This window comes from Exserohilum turcica (assembly GCF_000359705.1).
Source record: "Exserohilum turcica Et28A unplaced genomic scaffold SETTUscaffold_6, whole genome shotgun sequence".
NCBI classification, from domain to species: domain Eukaryota; kingdom Fungi; phylum Ascomycota; class Dothideomycetes; order Pleosporales; family Pleosporaceae; genus Exserohilum; species Exserohilum turcicum.
In genome coordinates this window covers 1,746,538-1,768,864 of record NW_007360277.1, presented here as the reverse complement: position 1 = coordinate 1,768,864, position 22,327 = coordinate 1,746,538, and the positions used below count along the sequence as shown (strand labels likewise).

Sequence of the window (22,327 nt, the reverse complement as noted above, 5' to 3'; positions counted from 1 at the left end):
TAAATCCCGCTTTGGCAAAAAGGCCAAAGGAGACGATCGAGTCAATAGCGGCAGTAGCTTGCTGTCCAAAACCAGATAGAGATCTACACGCGAGAGCCATGAGTCGCAATTCGGCCGAGCCTGATCAATATATTAGTAATAGTGATGGCATTAGTAAGCAAATTATCACCAGTTATCAGCTGATATTACTCATAAAACTCATGAATTACAAGAAAAGCTAAAACTAGGGCGCCTTCTTCGTGGCATAAACTCTATAGGTTACATTCATTGATAAGAACTTCTCATTCAAGCATTATGGCGACGCTGCTATCGGGCTATACCGAGAAGCCTGAATCTTCGCCTGAGTCAGCCACACCTCAGCACCTTGAGTCCACCGAGCCTAAGAACATTCACCAAGTCCTCGAGAAAACAACGAGCAATGTGCTCGCAAAACCTTCGGCCCTGAATGTGGCTGATACTGCATTGGAGACGACCGAGACTGCCCATACGATAGCGTCGAACCCTCGTCACGACGCTAATACCGAACTCAACATCAACTCACATAATGATGAAGCTGATTCATCAGATGCTGATTCATCGCTTCCACCTGTCGACACCGGAAAAGATGCATGGCTGTTCCTTCTGTCGGCATTCATTTTGAATGTTTTAGTTTGGAGTATGTCCTTTAGTAGTCACACTTGCGTGCCCATCGTTGGTGCTAATACTGTCAGGTTTCCCATTCGCCTATGGCATCTTCCAGGAGTACTACTCCTCGCATCCGCCATTCAAGGGCCAGCGAAACATTGCCATTGTGGGTACCTTCGCCTTGGGATTGATGTATCTCTCTTCGCCGTTGGTCTTTAGCCTGCTTGCATGGCGCCCCACGTGGAAAAGGCCTTGTATCCTGGTCGGTCTGATCATCATGTGTTTGTCCATCGCACTCAGCTCTTTGAGCACAAAAGTTGCGCATCTCATCGTGAGTCAGGGTGTGTTCTCGGCGATTGGAGGTGCTTTGTGTTATAGCCCAGCGATCAATTTCATGGATGAGTGGTTTGTGAAGAGAAAAGGCATGGCTTTTGGTATGATGTGGGTAAGTATAAGAGTTTTTGTCTGCCAATTCACAGTCTTGTAGATGATGATCAGCAAAGCTAACATGGACCATAGGCAGGCACTGGTCTTGGCGGTGTCGTAATTCCACTCCTTCTCCAATTCCTACTCAACAAATATGGGTTCCGTACCACTCTCCGCATCTGGGCTGTGTGAGTAAAATACTTGGAGGTTTTGAGGCATCAGAGTCATCGCTAACATGTACTAGGGTCTTGTTTGCCGCGACAGCGCCGCTCTACGTGTTCCTCAAACCGCGTGTGCCCATTTCTCCGGCCACTAATCACCGCGCTTTTAACCTGTCCTTTCTCAAAACCAGAACTTTCTTGCTACACCAACTTGGTAACGTCCTCCAAGGCTTTGGGTACTTTTTACCGGCCCTCTACTTGCCCACATATGCAAAGACTCTGGGCGCATCGAACAGTGTCTCCGCACTCACACTTACCCTGATCAACATCGCCGCAGGCTGCGGATGCATGTGCATGGGCTGGTTTGTGGATCACTGGCATGTCACGACATGCATATCCATAACGACGATAGGATCTACGTTGTCTGTCTTCCTCCTCTGGGGCTTTTCGACACATCTGTCCCTGCTTATGGTTTTCTGCTTCATGTATGGCTTGTTCGCCGGCTGTTATTCAACAACATATTCAGGTGTCATGAAAACGCTCAGCCACAGTCAGCAGGCTGCAGATTCGAGCATGGTATTTTCGGTACTTGTGGCGGGACGCGGTATCGGAAATGTGCTTAGCGGACCCATTAGTCAAGCACTGATCGGAGCGGGTGAAGTAGGGAAGGTAGGTGTGTATGGAAGCGAGTACGGTCCACTTGTCATATTTACGGGCGTCAGTGCCGTATTGGGCGGATTCAGTTGCATTGGAAGAGCGCTCAAATGGTTCTAAGCATGTAGCGGCCGGTACAGCTACTCGCATAAGTTGACGTGATGTCACTTTCATAACGGTGATATCTTTTCGGTCTTTGCTGCAATCTTTGGTCACAGAGGATCTAGCAAGCGGTTGATTAGAAGGAATTAGGAAGAAAGTGACGCGTAAGCGCCTCAGGAGAAATCGATCACGGACCGAAGTCTTTGTTGTTCATGTTCAACCAAAGAACAAAAGGCATGATATAATTATCGGATGGATTGAGAGCCTGGCTAGGGGACCTCCAGGCAAGTAGGAGTGAGTCGCTTGTCCTAGAGAGCACTTGGTGACAAGGTGAACGCATTAATGGGGTAAATTATGGAGATGTTGTTGCAAGATGTGATGTGAATGGTAGCGAGTTAAAAGATCATCATTCAGTAAATCAAATACGACCCGCAACTTACACAGAAGGAGACATACTTCTGAATGTTACTCTTCCGTTTATGCCTTAGCAGTCAGCTTCACACCACAAACATGATGGTGGACTACCGGCTTAGCTTTGGCCAAATTTCGTTCGGCTGGAACGTCCCATAGCCAACTATGCCGCCTAAGTTTTTGCGTTTATGTACTTTTCTGCGTACAGTGTCAGATAAGAGTGAAAGGTGGATGGTACCAGCTTTGCTTTTTGCCCCATTCCGAACCCATTTGGAGGTATTCATAGCATTCGTCTCACAATTTGTGTCTTACGAAAGAGCGTAGGAGATATTTACGTAGATCCTACTGCTGAGTCGTTTGAAATTTCTGTCAATCCTTGAATACGTGAAGACAAGGGTGGTGGAAGCGTTTCCGGATTGCCAATCAGACCTGTCATGAGCAGACTCGCTAAGACTTTGCGCACGTGGACGAATCTATCAGTAGCAAATATATACTTAATCAGCATTCTATGCAATATCTGGCTTGACACTTTGGAGGGTGAGTGCTCCTTTGGGGCGTTTGTTCAACATTCGAGGCATCGTCATCGGACATATCCGCAACCTTGGCCTGAGAGGACCGCTGCGGTCAGTGATTCCGATTCATGATCATGGAGGGTCTTTGCCTGGGCTGGCATGATACCTTTAGATTAGGCTGGGAATGGATTAGTTAAAGACTTGTAGCTGAATGCGATGAAGAAGTGGCAGCGCAGGTCGATAGTCTTCAGTATAATGATATGACGACACAAAACATTAACCTACTGTAAATGACAGATGACAGCTATAAATTGCAGTGCCTGGGCGTTCGAAACGCGTCAGAGCTTGGTTTGATGCGGGTATAAGTAATGGTACCTCTCTATGCTGGTAAAGATAGGGAGCAACATTAGTGCAGCATAGTCTCTCGTCACACTTTTACGCTTGATTAGCTGGATACATTTAATTTTTTCAAAGGAAATATACAGCACTATATATAGCGGCGAATAGCGCGTTCAGTTCACGTTTACATGATATCCAAAGTAAACAACAGCCAAGACCATATATCAGCATGACTAGGTCCTTCGTACTACCAACTGTACGAAAGCACACAAGACCCTCTCTGTTGCACTCAGGTCCGCTTCATGACGACCATGATAGATTTCCGGGTCCTGTCAGTACCTCGCCAATAGTCGACGTTGTCGGCGCTCAGGACTTGCAAAACCCCCTCAGAAGCCAGTCTATCGACCTCGGCCTTGTATCCACCAGAGACCCAGACCTCGTCCACCACGGTGCAGACAATAATGCCACCCTTTTTCGCAATGCGAGCCAATTGTCCCAGGCCCGGAACAGGCCCCACATGTCCCGACGAGAAAGTCCCGCAGCAAGTGACGATATCGTATGACTCGTCTGGTTTTTCGATGCGCTTCGTCATATCTGCAATGGATAGGTCTCTGTAGACGCCGGTTTTTGCTGCGACATCTAGCATACCGCGAGAGAGGTCGATACCGTCGATGGTCTTTGCACCGATTTTCGCGAGTGCGATACCGACCAAGCCGGTGCCACAGCCGGCGTCTAGAATGGCGCCATTAATGTCTCCCAGGAGATCCTTGACAGTTTGAGCAGTCATTTGAGGGCCGACATAGTCCACCCCAGAGTGGTGGACGTCCGTGTCATATGTTGTGGCCCATTCGTCCCAGATGGCAATGGACTCATCCGGCTTTGTCACCGTGTGGATGCGTTCGAGGTATGAGTGTGTTTTCGTTGACTGGAGCATGTTGATGGTTTTGATATAGGTGATAGAAGCGATGTGTGTGGTTAGCTTGGAACGTGTTGGTTACAGGATAGAAAATTCCTTATGTAGAGCTGGTATCGTCCGGTTAGCTACGCTCACGCAACTTTAGAGCTATCAAAAACCTTCTCGTTGAAATTTATTAAAGTGATGAGATGTAAGATGTTTTGGATCTGACTCATGTGTCCTGCATGTTCTGACTAATATGCGAGATGTTGAGTAAGGGAATACCTGTAATACAGGCTGGCAAAGGGGTTCGGGATACCGAGCACTGGCCTTTGGCCGTATTACTATAGTTTTGATTGGTTTTAGTTTGGGCCAAGTCAGAGTTGCATGCCTGGATTAGTGGAGCAGGTCTTCCAGTTCTTGACAGTAAATGCCTCTGCAGTAACTCTAGAGACTAACCCTTCTGCTTGTCTTATCTCAATCTTGTAATATCCTAATATGAGTAATTGGCAATTTCAACAAGCAAACGGAGGTTAGGTTGTGAAAACAACGATACCTCTATCAAAATATTGCCATGTTGCGTTACGACTAGATAGAAACAGATTGCGTGATTACAAAAAGATGGGCCACAACAGTGATGAACCACAACGTCAGGTATTAATTCAATAATAAATTCATAATTTTTAGCCTCAATTTGTTTGAGTCAGGACGTGGTTCCTTGCAATGGACCGTCCGGCGCGTTGGTATGTAATACACAGCTGGTTGAGGGGCATCGTACGTTAGAGAGTATGATTAGTAGCAGAAATTCCATCTTCTCTTCCGGCACAAACAGCAATCAACATCTCAATTCTATTCAAGCATAGTTCAAAATTCAGTGGTACAGACGTTTCCCATATTCTTTGAGATTGAAAATTGCTCTATCATTCAATCGTAAACCCTTCCAGATTGCTCGTCTCTATCCACTTGTTGATTTGCTCCGTGTATTCCAAGATCCCCCCGGAGAACGGTGCATAGCGCAGTTCAGCATCAGTGTCTTTTGTCCCCTTCAAGGCTCTTGCTGTAGCATTCTCACCCGCAATGTAGCCAGGCGTGCACGTACGAACGAGTTTGTAGAACATAGAACGGGCCTCGCACATATCCGTCCACTTGTCCTCGGCTTCCTTGTCAGCCTCCACAATCACCTTGTCGGGATTCTTAGCCTGCTGCAATGCCTTTGTTATAACATGCGCGCGCAGATTTCCAGTCATGTAGAACAGCGAGCTGCTGTTAGTGCTGATGGAAGAGCCCGACACACTGCAGAAAAATAGGTTGGGGAAATCATGCGTGGCGATGCCGAACAGCGTGCCAAAGTCTTTCCCGGACCATTTGCTGGTGAAAGAGCGGCCGTTGCGGCCCGTTACGGAAACGTCTAAAGACTCCATTGGGCTCCTGAAGCTGTGAAGAGTAGAGCTGAATCCTGTGGCAAGAACAAGGCAGTCAAGCTCGTACTCTTCGCCGTTGGCGACAACGGCTTTGTCTGTGTACGAAGTGACGCCCTCGGGAGTGTACACTAGCGTGACATTATCGCGGTTAAATGTCTGCAGGTAGGTGTTGTGGAAAGTAGGACGTTTGCACCAGCCGGGATACCAAGGCGTCAGTTTTTCCGCTGTTTCTGGATTCCGCACTTCCTTCGCAATGTGTGCACGCACTTTCTCAGCCAGGACTACATCCACCTTCATCATCTCGTCAAAGATTTGCTCAAAATTTTCTTCGGTAACGACGACCCGCCTCCCACTGGCGCCTGAGAAGCCGCGCGTGTGAGTCCAGCCATCATTGACTAGATCTACCTCTGCACAGTCGTTCGTCAGGAACCTGTTGTAATTCTCGGATCTCTCGTATTGCCACCCTGGTTTGCATGCGACCTTGGCCCAAGATTCCGGCGTCGTCTGGGAGTCAGGGCGTGGTCCACAATACGAGGGCGTCCGCTGAAAGACGTAAAGATGCTTGGCCCACTTTGCCAGCTCAGGAATGACACCAACACCAGTTGCACCGGTGCCAATGATTCCAACTCTTTTTTCTTTTAGGTGCACAAGCTCCTGGTTGTACTCGTTACCGCCAGTGTAGTTGTAGTCCCAACGTGCAGTGTGAAAGACCTTTACATTCTTCTTGAATCCCTCGAATCCAGGCATGGCCGGAGCCTTGGGCGCGATAAACCAGCCACCGCAGGGAAGAAAGAACTGACATCTAACAGTCAGCTGCTCAGGCTGCTTGTTTGGACCGAGCTGTTGCGTAAGCCTAACAACCCATCTTGCAGCATCTTCATCCCAGTCTGCACTCTCAATGCGGGAGCAGAACATGCCTCGGAGGCCGAACTGGGCAGCGATACGCTCATTCTGCTCACGAATCTCATGGCCACAAGAATATTTTTGTCGGGGCATGTATCCAGTCTCTTCCAGCAGGGGCAGGTAGATGTATCCCTCGACATCGCAGGTCAGCCCTGGATACCGATTCCAATACCATGTGCCACCAAAACCCCCCGCCATATCTACCAGACACATGTCTTCTGGTTTGATGCCTCGCTGAATCAGATGGTAGGCGAAGAAGACTGCGTTGTGTCCAGCACCGCCAAAGAGAAACTTGACCTCGCAGCCGTCTTTGAGCGGTTGCTCTTTACTCGCGAGGGCTTCGTAGTCGGCGAACAAGTCATGGCCGAGATCTTCAAGGCCTGGTTGGCGGATATCATTGTATTTGCCGATTGTTGACGATGCAAGGCACTTGTCACGTTCCTCGGCATATTTTTGCTGAACCGATTGATAGGAGGGCATTCTGTGCAGCAATAACACAAAGAAAAGGCGAAAATTAAGTAAATAAGTTCACAGAGGGCGATCAAAGTGTTGGTGTACAGCAGTAGCGCTAAGGCGTGGTATTTATCTCATCCGGACATACGCGGTACTTCGTCGGGCAGCAGCCGCATTGATTTTGGAATTTCGGTTTCTTGCAGCTTCCCCATTCGAGGTCAACAGGTTATCATGGCTTGATATTCAACATGACATTGGTTAGGTAGTAAGGTCGACACGGCTCGGGACGGCAGTTGCTCTCAGATGCATAGCTTCTTAGATCATATTCTTGCTAAGCATTTATATCCTCTACCTATACTAGTCATGTACTCTAAATTTAAAAACGCTATTCACATCTGGGAAGGCATGCAAAATATCCAATACGACAGCATACTCAAAGACACCTTCCTTACACCTCGCGGTAGCGTCCAACTGACCCACCAACACCCGCAACATATTAATCACCTAGACACCAATTCCCCAGTAATCCCTCTCAACCACTGCATTCCCCTACGCATGACTGACCCACCCAGCGCCTCTAGCCACATCTGAATACGACGCGGCACCACAAATCCCCACAGTGACTTAGTAAGACCCGCGACGCGGCTTTAGTCAGAATGCTACAGTGGACAACGCAGACACAACTCGAACATAGTCATTCCCCCATCCGAAAGCTGCTGCTTACACACAAATGTCCCCCTCTAACTTCCATGCTGTCATTTCGCACATGCCGCTGCCATCATCCCATGTCTACACTGACGCATGGACTGTCTGCATAAGGGGTCTCTGACTAACGAATCCCTCGCTTAGTACTACATGCTATGTAGTCATCCGCGCAGTGCAAATGCGTTTGCAATGCACCTTAGCAAAAGTGGGGGGGGCCCGCAGGCTGGGAAAACAGCAGGCGGGGCAGCTATCTGTGCCTGGATAATGTTCTTATTGGTATATGTTTCAGCTTGTTTCTGCGGACTGAAGAGAATATGCATACTTGTGGCCTTCTATGTACGTTTGAATCCAAGCTTTCTTACGCATGCCCATTCTTTTATTTTCCACCCTTGGCACCGTCGTTGAAGATATCCCTCCTATCGGCCGTCCGGCTTAAACCCTTGGTTTTTTTTCTCCTCTCTTCAAGTATCGTTCAGTGGCTCGTGGAGCTATCCCACGCTTTGCTGCCCAAACATGGTAGCTCTCTTCTCGCTGTTGGATCTAGATACCGATGCTTTTTCCGGTATATGCGGGTACGTTGATTTCGAACACTTACTTTAGTGGTGCAGGACTACTTGGACGCCTCTATTCCCATCATGACCTGATATTATATCATCATCTGCAGTAGGCTAATCGCTTTTTCGATTGAGCAGAACCATCTCCATCGTAGCCTGGATAGTCGTCTTCAGTCCCCAGATCTACAAGAATTTCCAGCGCGGCTCCTCGGATGGCTTGTCGCTGCAGTTCCTCGCTGTGTGGCTGCTAGGCGACATATTCAATGTTGTCGGCGCTGTGCTTCAGGGGGTTCGGCCGACCATGATCATACTGGCTATATACTTTACCGTGGCCGATGTGGTGTTGCTGGCTCAGTGTCTCTTCTACAGCGGTTTTACATGGAAGAGAGATGACGCTGTGTCTCCTATGCGGGGGACAGAGGAAATAGAGTATTCGGACGAGAGAACGACATTGCTGCATGGGTCTATGGTAGCTAATGAGAGGCAAGGTCCTGACAACAGCAGCAGTAGCAGCAACGAGACTTGTGTGTTCAAAGGGCCTGCAGACTCCCCTACACATAACTGCCTACACACTCATGTCAAAAACATGGTCATCGTCATCTTGGTTTGTGCAACAGGCATGGTGAGCTGGTATCTCAGCCACCAGTCTCCCAGCCACGGGGACGCCGCCCCCGTTCAAGAGATTCCCTCGGTCGACGTTTTGGGCCAAGTCTTCGGCTGGCTCTGCGCATTCCTTTACTTATGTTCGCGCTTCCCGCAACTGATTCTCAACTGGCGGCGCAAGTCTGTGGAAGGGCTATCAGGATTATTCTTCCTCTTCGCGTGCTTGGGAAATTCCATGTATGTCTTGTCGATTCTCGCATTCGACTCGACCTCGGCTGTGTCCAACAGCTGTCTTGGGGCGTCGTGCGAAGCACGGGACATCTACGGTAGACATATACTGGTTAACCTTCCGTGGCTGGTGGATGGTCTGGGCACGTTACTCCTTGACGGGGCGATTTTCGCGCAATTTTTGCTTTACGGGGAAATCAAGCCTATGCGTGATGAGGTCTAGGTTCAGATAGTAGTTAGAAAAAGAAAAGCATTGGTTTAAAGTTTGGACGGCTACTAGAGATTTTTTGTCATGTTCATGCCCGGGTTGCGAGATGCACCAAGGAGTGCGACAGTGTGCAGTTCAGACATAGAGCTCTCTGCCTAGCAAAATTACAAATACATAAGTCCGAGAAGACGAATCTACTCTATTGTATCAAGTCTTGGAATAACATCCAAAAATCACTATAACAAGAAACACCCCTAATTCCACGTCTCGAGTTGCGCTAATTATCCCTGGTCAGCCTTATACGAGCTGAGATAGGATTGACAAAACTTGACCTATATGTTCTAGTCAGCTGACAAACTCGTACGGCTATAAGCATTTAGAAGCTTTATAAGTTAGTGTTAAATAAGGCCAGTAAAAGAAGCTGCTTGATATCCTTGTTACTCTCTTCCCTCCATCCATCCACTTCCTCGAGTCCCCACAGTTCTTACCACACACACACACACAAACGTCGATCCAATAGCAAAGCATGTACATGCCTTCGATCCGCACAATAGCAGTCTGCGCCGCCCTCTGGGTATCAGTGGTCAGAGCTGATTGTAAGCACTCCCTCTCTCGTCAGGCCCCAAATTTTTCTCTTTTCTTCCTTCAACACGTACCTACACAGTGCAAGTGCTAACACGGAAAACCTCCAGGTATGGGTCCATGCATCGAAAGCTGCGCCACTGCGGGATATGAAAACTGCCATGCCCAGTGCGAGACGTTGTGTTTCCACAAGGGGGGAGAGTGAGGAGCTTTGAGGCGGGCTGGGTCTCGCATTCACGCATGCGTACTTGGATGCTTGGGTTCTCGCGAACGCTGCACGGGAGACGAGATAGTCGTGCGGGTTTGGTTGAGGGAGCAAGAAGGGTGTTTTTTTGTTTCTGGGTTGTTTGGCTGGGGAGTGGCATTGTTTTACTTTGGTTTGTATGCGCTTGATGTAAGTAAGCGGAATAGATACAAGTAACCTACATAGCAAGCACTTGTAAGAACTACAAATCTCTTCCACTACCATCCTACATCTCTAAACACACTCACTCCCCTCCCTATCCCATCCTGTCCTATCCCATCCCAAACATCCAATATCCCCAAAATCCACACCCATCTCCGTCAAGTTAATCACACCCATCCTCCTCAAGTCAGTCTCAGCAGCACCCGTCGTATCAGTCCTACTAGTCCCCTATATTCGCAAGATCCCTGCACAAGCACCCATATACCTACACACACACACATGATACCTACTAGTGGCAAAGTTAATTTATTTGCCACCCTTCACATGATGGTGCACATGGTCGATCTGGAAAGACATGAGTAGGCCATGCGTCGAAAAGGGAATGGAAAATAAATGCTTTGGTATGGCAACTGTTGGGTTTTCGGATACATGGCGTGGGAGAGAAGAGAAAAAAAAGCCATCATCTTGAGGCTTTGTAGTACGGTGTACATGTTGTGGTTGAAAAGGCTATATTAGTAAGAGTATATAGTACATGGCAGAGTGGCGGTGAAATGAAACGGATGGAACGGGTGGACGGCATTGCCACACGGAGACTTTGTTTTATGCACGTCGGAGGATCGGATATAAGGGCGGGAGTGCCAGGTATGCAACATGGATTTAGGAACTGGGGGAAAAGAAAGTTGGTTGGCAGCCATAGCCATGCAGGGACTCAGCATGTGGGTCCATTTCCGTAGATTGGTGTTTGATTTTGGTCATGAACAGCATTGGCGTTGCAGAAATCAAATGTAGTCTTCCTAAAGAAGCGTTTCCAAAAAGAACATGACACCCCCCCCCCAACTCCAATACACCGAGAAAGCCAGTCAAATTGGTCAGAGGCTGCAGCTCAGTTTCTCAACGCTCGCAGCCGCTCTGTAAAGGCTTCTTCCTCCTGCTCCGTAGGACCTACCTTTGTCTTGGCCGGTGTGGCGGCTTGTAGGTCCTGCTGCAAGTCGACGCCAGCCTTGTCTGCTGCCTGGGCCATGAGGCGATCGACGTCTTCCTGTGGGGTGCCGACGGCGGTGGCCGACGAGGTGATGTCCTGGTAGAGTTCGGTAGCGGAGTCTACGTTTTCGAATTGTTTCTCGAAATCCACCATGACGGCGGCAATCTGCAGTAGGGTTAGCATAGGCTGGGGAAGCAGGGGGCGCGAGTGCTTGGGTACCCGTTCGGGACTCATCGACTTCATGGCCACGTCTAGACTCCGGTTGACCTTCATCATGTTGCCCGTGATTTGGCGCATCGTGACTGCTGTCTGAACGCGGCCAGCGACGGCGTCGACGCGCGAGGCGAGTTGCAGGAGGTTGAGCTTCTCGTTTTGTTTGCGGATGGCGTTTCCAGCGTAGATGCGGGCGATGTCGTTGTGGCCCTGCTTCATGGCCTGGAGGGAGTCAGTCTACAGGGTCTCGGAAGCGAGTCGTGGTGTTGTTGTAGGGGTGCGCGCGCCTTTTCCAGCTTCGTCTTCTCCGCCTGCTCCTCCTTGCCGGCCTTGAGGGCCTGGCGGTTCAGCGACTTGGCGGTAAACTAGTGGTGCCTGTCAGCAGTGGGCGTGGCAGCAGTCGCAGGAGGGGGTGGCGGCGGACCTTGAGGTTGAAGAGGGCATTTTCGAGTCCGGACATGGCTGTAGGTGCAGGATGGTAGCGGGGTGTCGCGGTGTGGGAAGGGTAGTGGTTGGGGGAGATGGGGCAGATGTGTAGGTGGGATGCGGCTACTTGCCAGGGCTACGCGGGGTTTGGCGGCGGCCCACGCGCCTCGACGTCATTGGCCGCGAAATGCTCGCGCGTGCCTGGCCTTGCTGGCGCGCATTTCACGAGCAGCAGTAGCAGTAGCAAAAAGTCCATGCACGGTGCATCAGAGTCAGCCTACAAGTAGATTGGTGACGGCGGCGCAGGCGGATAGCCACCGAGTCACGCTGGCAAAAAAAGAACGCCTAGCCTTATGCTGCAAAACATGGGCGGCCCGGGACACGCTGAATGCCTTCAGGGTTCCAGCCTGGTCTAAACCCCCCCACAAAAAAAAACGCCTTGCCTGCATGCCGCCATGCCCACCCAAACGCCGTACGCCCGAGCGTGTTATTCGTACAAATGGAGCGTGCAACAAAAGCCGGGCAATCATTGCGGGGGCGCGTTGAACTTGCTCGTGGCCGTCTTGAAGAGCTCCTCCTGGGCAGCAATGAGCTGCTCCTCGGTCATGCCGCTCTGCTCAATCTTGGTTTGCTTCTTCTCGCGGTTCTGCGGCACGTTAGCTGCGAGGGCGCGTGGGGTTGCGCCATGCCAAAGCCTACCTGCTGCTGCTTCTTGTAGTCGTGGGCCACCTCGAGAATGGCGGGCACGTAGTCGCCAAAGTCGAGCTCCTCGAGGGCGGCCTTGACGTGCTCGCAGGCTATCGTCTTCTTGGCGTCCTTTTCGGCAATCTCGTTGGCCTCGGAGGAGATGAGGGTGATGAACTCGACGCAGCATTCAATGAGCAGGTCGCGCGAGTCTTTGGCAAACGTCATGCCGGGCTCGCTGGCGAGGATGTCTTGGACAATCTTTTGCACCGTGGCTGGGCGGCGCGCGTTAGCACAGGGCTGGGCGGGCGTGTCTGCGGGCGGGCTCAGCACTCACCCTTTGGCAGCGACAGGTCGTCGTTGCCGCCAAACTCGCGGTCGGACATGGTCGAGGGGTGCGCCGAGGGGGGGGGGCTCTGGGGGTGGTGTGGCTTTGGGCTCGTGGTCGAGCGGCGCGCGGGTGCGGTGCAGGTGTCTGGGTTAAGAAATGCCATGGGCCTGCACGGGCCGGCTGTTTGGCCGAGGGGGATTGGCTCGAGCGTCTGTCGCCATGCAAGCTGCGCAGCACGTGTGACTACCACTGCCACTGCCACTACCGCTACCGCTACCGCTACCGCTACCACGACAGCTCGTCGGACCACATGACCTGGACTCACAAAGTCTACGGTGCAGCTCCACGACACGGACGGCGGCGCGGTGCAGGGCGGCGGCGGGCGGGCTCGAGTCAGGGTTGACGTGCAATGACGACGGGCATGCGCGGGCTCGTATCGTTTATCAGGGCGCATAGCCATAGGGGTTGCATTGCAGGAGCGGGTGGATCGCTGCGCCTTTTCTTCAGACAGCAGGGCGGGAGCTTGAAGCAGCGGCTGGCTTGAGCAGCAAACATGAAGGCAAAGGCATTCGGGCTCCACCGGGAGCGGGCGTGGCGGGACCGTGATTCGCCTTGTCGCGACCGGGTAGCCAGGGACTGCAATGCTGATGTGCTCCCACTGCCACTGCGCTTGGATTGTGCTTGGGCCACGGCGGGCAGACAAGTGGAGAGCAAGACGTCAGCGGGCTGCAGCCGCTTGGCGCACGCACGCACGCGTGGGAATGGCAGTCGCAGTCGTGGTAATCGGGGTGTTAGCGGTAGCGTAGTCGTATCGTAGTGCGGCTTTGGCTCGTCCGCTCGCGCTCGCCCTCATGCTGCTCGCCGAGACAGGCAGACAGGTGACAGTGGCGGTGAAAGGGCGACATGGCGACATGGCAGATGCTGCTGCGTCTGCGTCTTCTTCTTCTTCTGCTGCTGCTGCTGCTGCTGCTGCTGCCGTGGTGCCATGGGATGCAGTGCGGAGGCCCGTCGCCACCCACCCCTCCAGGCGCGCCTCTGCCCTCGCCGTGTGCCACCCAGCGCGCGAGTGAAGGAATGCAATAGTCGTGACTGGCTGGCTCCCCCGTCGCTGACCGGAACGAGTCAATAATCGACGGCCAGAGCCACCACGCTCGATAGATACAAGCAGCCGTGAGATAATACATGCTACTACACTAGACTCGACTTCTGCAACAGCGCCCCGTCTCCGTCGTCGGCGGCGCCTGTCCTCCTGCTGCTACTGCTGCTGCTGCTGCTGCTGCCTCTTTTGCCCTCCTCTCCCTCCCTCTCCCTCCCTCTCCCTCTCCCTCTCCCTCTCCCTCTCTCTCTCTCTCTGTCCACACCATCTGCTGCCCGCTGTTCGCTGTCCGCTCCCCGCTGGCCGCTCTCCGTTATTACTCGCCCTAATCTGCAATCTGCAGTCTGCAATCTGCAACGCCGCCGCCGCCGCCCCCCCCAACACAACCCGCCGACGCTCGCCCATCGCTACGCCTGCCATGCCGGCTCTGCCTGCGACGACAACACGCTAAACGCCCACTCGCCCCCGTGTTGATGCTGCAGGCTGCCTCTGCCAACTGTACCCGAATCCACACCCCCCAGGCCTCTTCCCAAGGTACACGTCTGCCCACAAGTACCGCGCCCTACACACCGCCGCGTGGCTCGCGCCTGCACAAACTCGGACTGCTTGCCCCGTTATAGTCCTAGGACAGAGTTTTCCGCGCCCTCGTTGCAACACGCTTGTTTAGGGCCAAGGCCGCTCGGAGCAGCGAGCCAGGTTCCCAATTGATTATTATGACTTCACGCCCGCCTGCGCTCCCGCCTCCCTCGTCCGCCTCTGCCTCTGCCTCGCTCTCAGCCTCCCCCGCCAGCGACTCGTTTGCCTACAGCAGCAGCCCCAATCCCAACGCCCTCAGCCTCAGCCTCAGCCTCCGCGACGACTCGCCCAGGACTCGCCCCAAGAGCCCCGCCGTCGATGCCCTCCAACAGCACCGGCCCGCACTAGTCTCTCGCGCCTCCGACTCTTCCTCCAAGACGCTCCAACCCCGCCATCACATCCGCAACAAGTCGAGCAGCCTCGTTCCCACGCTTTCCACGCTCAACGTCGGCACCGCTCCCAAGCCCCGCCAATCGCCCACCATGGCCTCGTCGCACACTGGCGCCACGTCCTCTGGCGCTGCCGACCTGCTCAGGCAGGCCATGACCCGGTAAGCACGCGCCCCCGTTGTCCTGTCCTGCCCCGTCCTGCTGCCCGTCCTGCTGCCCGTCCTGCTGCCCTGCCTACCCTGTCCTGCCCTGCCCTGCCCTGCCCTGCCCCGTCCTGTCCCGTCGCCGCCCAGCCCGCACATGTGTACTATGGTCCGGCAAACAAAGTCGTTGGGCCTGCGACGCCCATGTCCACGCCTCGGCGGGGCCCGCGGCGACTTGTCCCCATCGCTTAGCCAGCCTGGCATTTGATGTGGTCATATGCAAGCCGCCCCAGAGTCCCTGACCAACGTTGCACACTATTTCTTCGCCGCAGCGCCCAGCGGCTCGTGCCTACTACACACATACACCAACCCTCTCCGCACCTCACACCACCACTACCACATCCTTCGCCGCCGCCGCCGCCACCCACCCATCCCCATCCCCATCCTGCTGCCCGTTCAACACGCACTCACCGCCCCTCTCGCCCCTTTTGTTGCTCGCTCGCTCGCTCGCTCGCTTGACCATGCCGTCATCCTCGTTGCTGACTCCGCATAGAGCTACCAACGACAATAGCAACAACGACGACGGACAAGACCAGATCGGCTCCACCAGCTCCACGCCACCCGGAGCCACGACGCCAAAGCCTGATCCGACGGATAAGCGACTGCCGGGTATTCTGCACAGTTACTTTGGCCAGGTTCGTGATTCTCTTATGCCCTCGCGGAAGTCGTTGTCTGCGGCCAGCCCCTCCCCCGCACCAGTTGCTTCTTCTGCGCAGAGCCACGTCGAGCCTGCGCCTGCACTTGCACCTGCACCGTCGGATCTCCCAGAGAAGGAGCAACAAGAGTCATCTACCCATCCCAAGATGCTGCCTAGCCCCACTCCCAGTGCATCTTCCCGAACTCTTTCAACCTCGCAGTTGGCTGGTGAAGCGGAGAAGCTAACGCAAGGCGATTATGCGCCGTTGCAACAGGCAACACCTCCTCAGACGCCCCGCACACGCTCGCAAGAAACAAAGCCACAGCCATCGAACCTGTCGCGGACCTCCAATGCATCAGACCAGTCCAAGGAAAGCAAGACGGCCCCCGTCGTCGCCCCAAAGGGCAAGCTTGCCGTCACAATCTCCGAGGGAAGGGGCTTGGTGCCCAGCGTAGACCCGTATGTCGTCTGCCAGTTCCAATGGGCCGAGTACATTTCAGACGGCCCTAGGCACGACGAGTCCAAAAAGGGCCGCCCGCCCATCCAGATGAAGCGAACAGAAAGTCAGATGAACCACCCAATGGCCATCCCAATGAAGAGCAGGCAAAGCAGCAACAGTGGCCACAGCTCCGACCCCCGCGAGAATTCGTCGCTCGAGGAAGTCACCTGCCCCAAGTGGGAGCATGAAGCCATCTTGTAAGCCTAGCTCGTTGGCATTTGCATAAACAGTAAAGCTGACCAGCCCCAGTGATGTTGTTGGTGACCATGCCGAGGTCGATGTCTCCGTCTACGACCGTGCCAACGGCGAGGCTTTCCTTGGCCACGTCCGCTTCTGCCCTAATCTTGTCGAATACAGCGAGCCTTATGATGGCTGGTTTCCACTCGAGCCTCGAGAGGGCGAAGGAGGTGTTGTCACGGGAGACATCCACTTGAAGCTCAACTTCCAAAAGGTGGAAAAGAAGCACTATGGTCCCGAAGACTTTGAAATTCTCAAGCTCATCGGAAAGGGCACATTCGGCCAGGTCTTCCAGGTTCGCAAGCGAGACACTCGCCGAATCTACGCCATGAAGGTCCTATCGAAGAAGGTGATTGTCCAGAAGAAGGAGGTGGCGCACACACTTGGAGAACGCAACATTCTCGTCCGGACAGCCATGGCTGACTCGGCCTTTATTGTTGGGCTCAAGTTCTCGTTCCAAACCCCCTCGGATCTGTACTTTGTAACAGACTACATGTCTGGAGGCGAACTTTTCTGGCACCTCCAGAGAGAGGGTCGTTTCCAGGAGGCACGTGCCAAGTTCTACATTGCAGAGCTCATCCTCGCACTGCAACATTTGCACGAGCACAACATTGTCTACCGCGACCTGAAGCCCGAGAACATTCTTCTCGATGCAAACGGCCACATTGCCCTGTGCGACTTTGGCCTGTCCAAGGCCAATCTTACCGAGAATGCCACAACAAACACCTTCTGTGGCACAACCGAGTACCTTGCTCCCGAGGTGCTTTTGGACGAGCACGGCTACACAAAGATGGTCGACTTTTGGTCTCTCGGTGTGCTAGTGTTTGAAATGTGCTGCGGCTGGAGTCCCTTCTACGCAGAGGACACCCAGCAAATGTACAAGAACATTGCGTTTGGAAAGGTCAGGTTCCCTCGGGACGCCCTCAGCACCGAAGGTAGGAATTTCGTCAAGGGACTTCTCAACAGGAACCCCAAGCACAGGCTCGGTGCTACACGCGATGCCGAGGAGTTGAAGGACCACCCCTTCTTCGCCGATATCGACTGGGATGCGCTGAGCAAGAAGAACGTGGTGCCGCCATTCAAGCCCAAGCTCAAGGGAGAGCTGGATGTGTCCAACTTTGACCCCGAGTTTACCAATGCTCTCAATGGCGCTGGCTCGTTGAACGCACGGGCTGCTGCTCTGGCATCCGGCGTCAATTCGGCATCCACACCTCTTTCGCCCACAATGCAAGCAAACTTTGCAGGCTTCACCTTCACCGACCAGAGTACAATGGAGCAACAATTTGGCCATGACAGACACAGAAGCGACGGCATGGAACGCATGGACGAAGACGACACGGATGACGTCAACTGGGACAGACCGGCCGGCCGCGGCGATAGGATGTCCGGCATTGTTTCGAACAACGAACACGACGTGTTCAATCACGGCCAGTTTGACGTCTGATGAACGTCACGCCAAACCACAACGCGCCCCTTCCTTTACCTCAGGATTCCTCGACAACGTTTCGTTACCATGACCCGGCAAAAGTTTCTGCTTTGTTGCAACCATATTCAGTACATGGAGGTGTTGTTGCTACGAGCCTCTTCTTGGATACCCTGAGCCTATTTCTCACAAAGACGTGGACCCTGCTTATAAGCCTTTGACTAATACGGCCCCATCAATCGCTGCTGTCACCAATACGAAGTGGGGCTACAAAGGTGCAGCTTACCTAGCCCCACACATCCTTTGGAGGATGATAGCAAGGGTCTGGTCATGTCCACTACATGATACATCACGATTACAAGATTTTCCAGAATGACTTGATAGGTACTGAGAGCCACAGCCCGACAGTACGCACACCATCTTTTTGTTTGTCGGGTATGGGTTTGCATTGCGCTGGTGCATTGCTTTCGCTTTTTTTTCGATTGTGTTTGTCGGAGTTTTAATGGTATTCTGTCTAGTTAAGCCTACGTGCGTGATTCCGTTTTTTTTTCTGTACTTTGATTTGGTATGTTCACGCTGCGTTTTATCGTGCACTCAACATGCTTACCTACTTACATCCTTTTTTTTTCTTTCTTTCTGCATGTTATTTTTTTTTGTTCACGATTTGGCGACAAACAAAACATATGGTCGTGGGAAAAGGTGGGAAATGGGGCCAGGGGGGGTGGATATCGGCTAAGCTCGCTTTGTATATTTGTGACTAAAAATGCAAACTATATGTATCTATGACATTATTTCCATGTGTGCAGGCTGCAGGTGATTTTTCTCCACTCTCTTCTCCGATGCGCAACATGACAAAATATCAGCATGCATTTTTTTTATATAAGTAGATTTTTGCACATTGGCACGGCTCCCTCTTTTTATTCTAGCTTTCCAATGACTGCTAACCTAACCTATCCTTCCTTGCTCTTCACAAGTTGCAAAAAGCTTATTACTCTGAAATTTTAATGTATGACTCAAGACAACTTGGGCAAAACACCCCCCCCTCTACCCCTCCTCCTCCTCCTCCTCCTCCTCCCGTCCCGTCCCATCCCTTGCCTTGCCTTGCCCACCCCTCCTCACTTTTTTTTTTCTTATCGCCCGCTTTTTTTTCGCCGAATCCGTCGACTCGACTCGATTTGAAATTTTTACATTATATTACATGACATGACATGACATTACATTAGATATATGGAACTGAGGAGGGGGGAGGAGGAGGATACAGGGTAAACCCCGCGGCTTACTGTATTGCGCGGGATAATGCCCGAGGGTGAGTGTATGTATGTATGTAAGTACTTGAAAGCTGGGGCTGAGAGATGGATTGTGGATTGTGGTGTGCATGTACATGTGCATGTGTATGTGTATGTGTATGTGTACTTGATGTGTGCCTTGGTTATGGGGCATCTATCTTCTTTGTCGTTGGTCGTTGTTGTTGTTGTTGGTAGTGCTGCTGCTGCTGCTGCCAAAAAAAGAAAAGAAAGAAAAAAAAACTCGTAAGCACTACAAGTACGTACGTTAGTAGAATAATAAAAGTCCCAATAAAGCATATACCAGTATGGGAAGTAACGAGATTCCATTCCATTCCATTCCAAAACCATGTCACTCACATGCTACAAACATGTGAAATTGGCTAGGTAGGTGGCCTTCTAAAGGTGTGGCATTATACTCTCTTTTACTATATTTACTGACTTGAATACGTACTGGGTACATGGCAAGGCAAGAGCGAGGAGATTGTAGGTACATAATTCACCACGTTTGCATATCTATGCGCGTTTGTATATATATATATATATAGCTAGTATGTACATACATACTCACACATTCAAGCTCGATACTCCTACCTACTTACTTAGTTACTTACTTACTCACTTCGTTTGCATCCAAGGTACAATGCAGAGTGTATTCAGCAGAGATGTCAACAATCAAGCTCATCAAGCCGAGCTAACGCGATATAGTAATGATTAGGCCTAAAAAAGCTAGCCTATTACTGTATCAAGTTAGCTCGGCTTGATGAGCTTGATTGTTGACATCTCTGGTATTCAGAGTTGGTTAGTTAGTTATGTACTTAGTTACTTACTTGCCTGTCCAACTGTTACTTGATTAGCTGTAGGGTGTTGGTCGGTGCTAGCTATCTGTGTAGAGGGTGCAGTTTATGCGCTGGATTGCAAAGGGTTGTGTGATGATGCATGGGGAAGCTGGGATGTGTATGCATGGATGTATAGAGAGCGATGCTAGTGAGGGTGTGTCCTGAGGAGAAGGAGACGGAGAAGAGGAGTAAGGGGCTTGGTAGGAGGGGTTTGTTTAAGATTGAGTGAGTGAGCGAATCCGCTTGGTTCCTTATTCGTCTTATTAGATGGTAGGCTTGCATGTAGGCTACTTACAGCGTATATGCGTGTGATGCGCAATGCGGGATAGTGATGGATTGGTGTCTGTGCTAGAGTTGGGTAGGTAGATATATAGTTGTAGTATCACCTTTTTCCATTCTTTGGAAAAGAATCCTACTTGCTTGTTTCTTACGACAACACCGAGGATGTCGACACATTAGTTAATCTGCTCGAGTTCTTTACCCGTTGCATTGTGTATGATAGAATACCTCGTTCTGCTTGCGTTCAGTCAACGATCAAAAATATGAGATGAATAGAAGACTTGTCTTTATATGAGCAAATTCATGATAGCTCAATAATGTTTACATGTTATATACACATAGACCTACAACTTGGCTTTGTCCTGGCGCTCCTCACACTTGACCAGCGCCCGGCCATTGGTAAGCACCGTCTTGCCGCCGTCCACACGCACAATAAACCGCATCTCGTCGAATCCCTGGCTGTCCTTGTTGCCCATCTTCCACATGTCGAAAATAAGCTTGTCACCCGGCTTGACCGGTGCCGCAAATCGCGCCTGGAACTCCTTGAGATTCTCGGGCTTGCTAGCGCCAAACGCCTTGAGCACGGCGTGCGCAGCCATGTTCCAGGAGAACAAACCGTGGATAATGGTGCCGCCGAAGCCCATTTTCTTGCCGGGCTCAGGGTCTGCATGAAGCGGGTTGTAGTCGCCGTTGAGGCGGTACAAATGGGCGGTTTCCAGCGTGGTCTGGAAGGTGTGCGTTTGGTCGGGCTTGCGTGAGGGAGGCGGGTAGCTGGGAACCTTGGGGCCTGCGACACGTCCTTTTGTTAGCATTCACACGGAAGAATATAGCGTTTTTCATGGTTGGTGCATACCCTTTGGACCGCCCCATCCTCCTTGTCCGACGTAAAAGCCGCTGCCAACACTCCTGGTGTATGTCTCTCCGCTCTCAACGTCGATAAGGCAGTGCTCTGACTCGACAACGGTACCGGGCTTGCCCTTGTCGTACACGCCCAACACTTTGCTCCTGACTTCAAACTTGCGGCCCTTGCTTGTTACGGGTAGTGGCTTGAGAAATTCCGTTTTGCGCTCGCCGTCGACAACATGCGTGGTGTCGAACTTGGGGACGCCCTCAATTGGCGTCGCGTTGCTGCGCGCGTAGAAATCAATGACCTCCTGGTCGGTATGCTTGAACGGAAGGATAGCGGCGTAGGTGGGGAATACGGCAAAAGAGGGATGCAGTTCCTGGATGTTGCGGTTAGAAGCTGTTCATCTCACATGGACAAACCATGGTCGCACAACGTAGACGCTGGCTAATCGTGCCGCATGACATGGAGAGACATGGACTTACATAGAGGAAATGCAACTCATCTGGATATGTAGCTCCGATGGAGTTTGCGAACAGCAGAACATCGCGCTTCAACCACGACACCTCGACAGGTGGAAACTCGAAGCCGACGCCAGGACCTGATTCTTGACCCATATTGGATAATAGATGAGTGATGAAATGTTTCAATTCAAGAGCTTTTTATGTGAAATGCACAATGGCAAAAAACGCAGCTGTTCCTCCAGTCTCACGAATTTAAACCTCTCGGATGTTGAAGCTGGAGTCGCGGGCGGGGCGGGAACTGCGACGCGGAGCTTTGAGTAATGGACCGAGGTTCTCACTAACGTCGACACGAGCTAAGCTACAACGCACGTAGTTTGGCCAGCAGCGCTTAGCGTGATGCTGCAAACCGCCCGCTCCCAACGCGGACATTGCCGGTGGCACTGGATTGGACAATCATGTGAACCAAGCAGTACGTACAAACATTGTATTATTACTAACGTATGTGGCAAGCGAGCGCCGCAGGCAAGCGAGCGCCGCACCCCACCAAACCTGCGCACCTCTATAAGCCTGTAGTTCCACCACAATATAGTTGTTTTACTACATATTAACATAATAGATTAAGCAGTACCTAGAGTATCTTTCTTGCACGTACGCGAGTTATGGCCAGTCTCTCTGCACCTACTACAGCGCGCCAAAGCCTGGCGGCTAACACCTGATCGCTCTCCTCTCTGACGC

The 22,327-nt window shown here is 52.0% G+C and overlaps 9 protein-coding genes across 9 annotated transcripts; 4 read left to right on the top strand and 5 right to left on the bottom strand.

The window, feature by feature from the left end:
* Positions 1-287: 287 nt before the first annotated feature.
* On the top strand, positions 288-2,409 carry SETTUDRAFT_165283 (uncharacterized protein). Its single transcript, XM_008031714.1, has 4 exons — positions 288-655; positions 711-1,069; positions 1,144-1,238; positions 1,295-2,409. The coding sequence occupies exons 1-4, from the start codon at positions 295-297 to the stop codon at positions 1,983-1,985; spliced, it is 1,506 nt and encodes a 501-aa protein (XP_008029905.1). The 5' UTR covers positions 288-294; the 3' UTR covers positions 1,986-2,409.
* Positions 2,410-3,338: 929 nt separating this feature from the next.
* SETTUDRAFT_165282 (uncharacterized protein) lies at positions 3,339-4,183 on the bottom strand. The gene has a single exon (XM_008031713.1). It carries the CDS (start codon positions 4,161-4,163, stop codon positions 3,519-3,521), a length of 645 nt encoding a protein of 214 aa, XP_008029904.1. The 5' UTR covers positions 4,164-4,183; the 3' UTR covers positions 3,339-3,518.
* Positions 4,184-5,044: 861 nt separating this feature from the next.
* Positions 5,045-6,928, bottom strand: SETTUDRAFT_156580 (uncharacterized protein; the record flags this gene model as incomplete). Its single annotated transcript, XM_008031712.1, has 2 exons — positions 5,045-5,175; positions 5,197-6,928. 2 exons carry the CDS (start codon positions 6,926-6,928, stop codon positions 5,045-5,047), a joined length of 1,863 nt encoding a protein of 620 aa, XP_008029903.1.
* A 1,191-nt stretch (positions 6,929-8,119) lies between these two features.
* SETTUDRAFT_141285 (uncharacterized protein) lies at positions 8,120-9,214 on the top strand (the record flags this gene model as incomplete). Its single annotated transcript, XM_008031711.1, has 2 exons — positions 8,120-8,178; positions 8,299-9,214. 2 exons carry the CDS (start codon positions 8,120-8,122, stop codon positions 9,212-9,214), a joined length of 975 nt encoding a protein of 324 aa, XP_008029902.1.
* A 1,649-nt stretch (positions 9,215-10,863) lies between these two features.
* SETTUDRAFT_165280 (uncharacterized protein) lies at positions 10,864-11,889 on the bottom strand. Its single transcript, XM_008031710.1, has 4 exons — positions 11,807-11,889; positions 11,670-11,747; positions 11,389-11,604; positions 10,864-11,334 (listed from the first exon to the last, which is right to left on the bottom strand). Exons 1-4 carry the CDS (start codon positions 11,840-11,842, stop codon positions 11,071-11,073), a joined length of 594 nt encoding a protein of 197 aa, XP_008029901.1. The 5' UTR covers positions 11,843-11,889; the 3' UTR covers positions 10,864-11,070.
* Positions 11,890-11,905: 16 nt separating this feature from the next.
* Positions 11,906-12,894, bottom strand: SETTUDRAFT_165279 (uncharacterized protein). The gene is made up of 3 exons (XM_008031709.1): positions 12,830-12,894; positions 12,508-12,767; positions 11,906-12,454 (listed from the first exon to the last, which is right to left on the bottom strand). Exons 1-3 carry the CDS (start codon positions 12,876-12,878, stop codon positions 12,335-12,337), a joined length of 429 nt encoding a protein of 142 aa, XP_008029900.1. The 5' UTR covers positions 12,879-12,894; the 3' UTR covers positions 11,906-12,334.
* Positions 12,895-14,632: 1,738 nt separating this feature from the next.
* Positions 14,633-15,049, top strand: SETTUDRAFT_34438 (uncharacterized protein; the record flags this gene model as incomplete). The annotated part of the gene is made up of 1 exon (XM_008031288.1): positions 14,633-15,049. One exon carries the CDS (start codon positions 14,633-14,635, stop codon positions 15,047-15,049), a length of 417 nt encoding a protein of 138 aa, XP_008029479.1.
* A 499-nt stretch (positions 15,050-15,548) lies between these two features.
* SETTUDRAFT_95441 (uncharacterized protein) lies at positions 15,549-17,904 on the top strand (the record flags this gene model as incomplete). The annotated part of the gene is made up of 2 exons (XM_008031708.1): positions 15,549-16,420; positions 16,473-17,904. 2 exons carry the CDS (start codon positions 15,549-15,551, stop codon positions 17,902-17,904), a joined length of 2,304 nt encoding a protein of 767 aa, XP_008029899.1.
* Positions 17,905-20,578: 2,674 nt separating this feature from the next.
* Positions 20,579-21,811, bottom strand: SETTUDRAFT_121499 (uncharacterized protein). Its single transcript, XM_008031707.1, has 3 exons — positions 21,614-21,811; positions 21,138-21,507; positions 20,579-21,071 (listed from the first exon to the last, which is right to left on the bottom strand). Exons 1-3 carry the CDS (start codon positions 21,743-21,745, stop codon positions 20,629-20,631), a joined length of 945 nt encoding a protein of 314 aa, XP_008029898.1. The 5' UTR covers positions 21,746-21,811; the 3' UTR covers positions 20,579-20,628.
* Between the last annotated feature and the right edge of the window lie 516 nt (positions 21,812-22,327).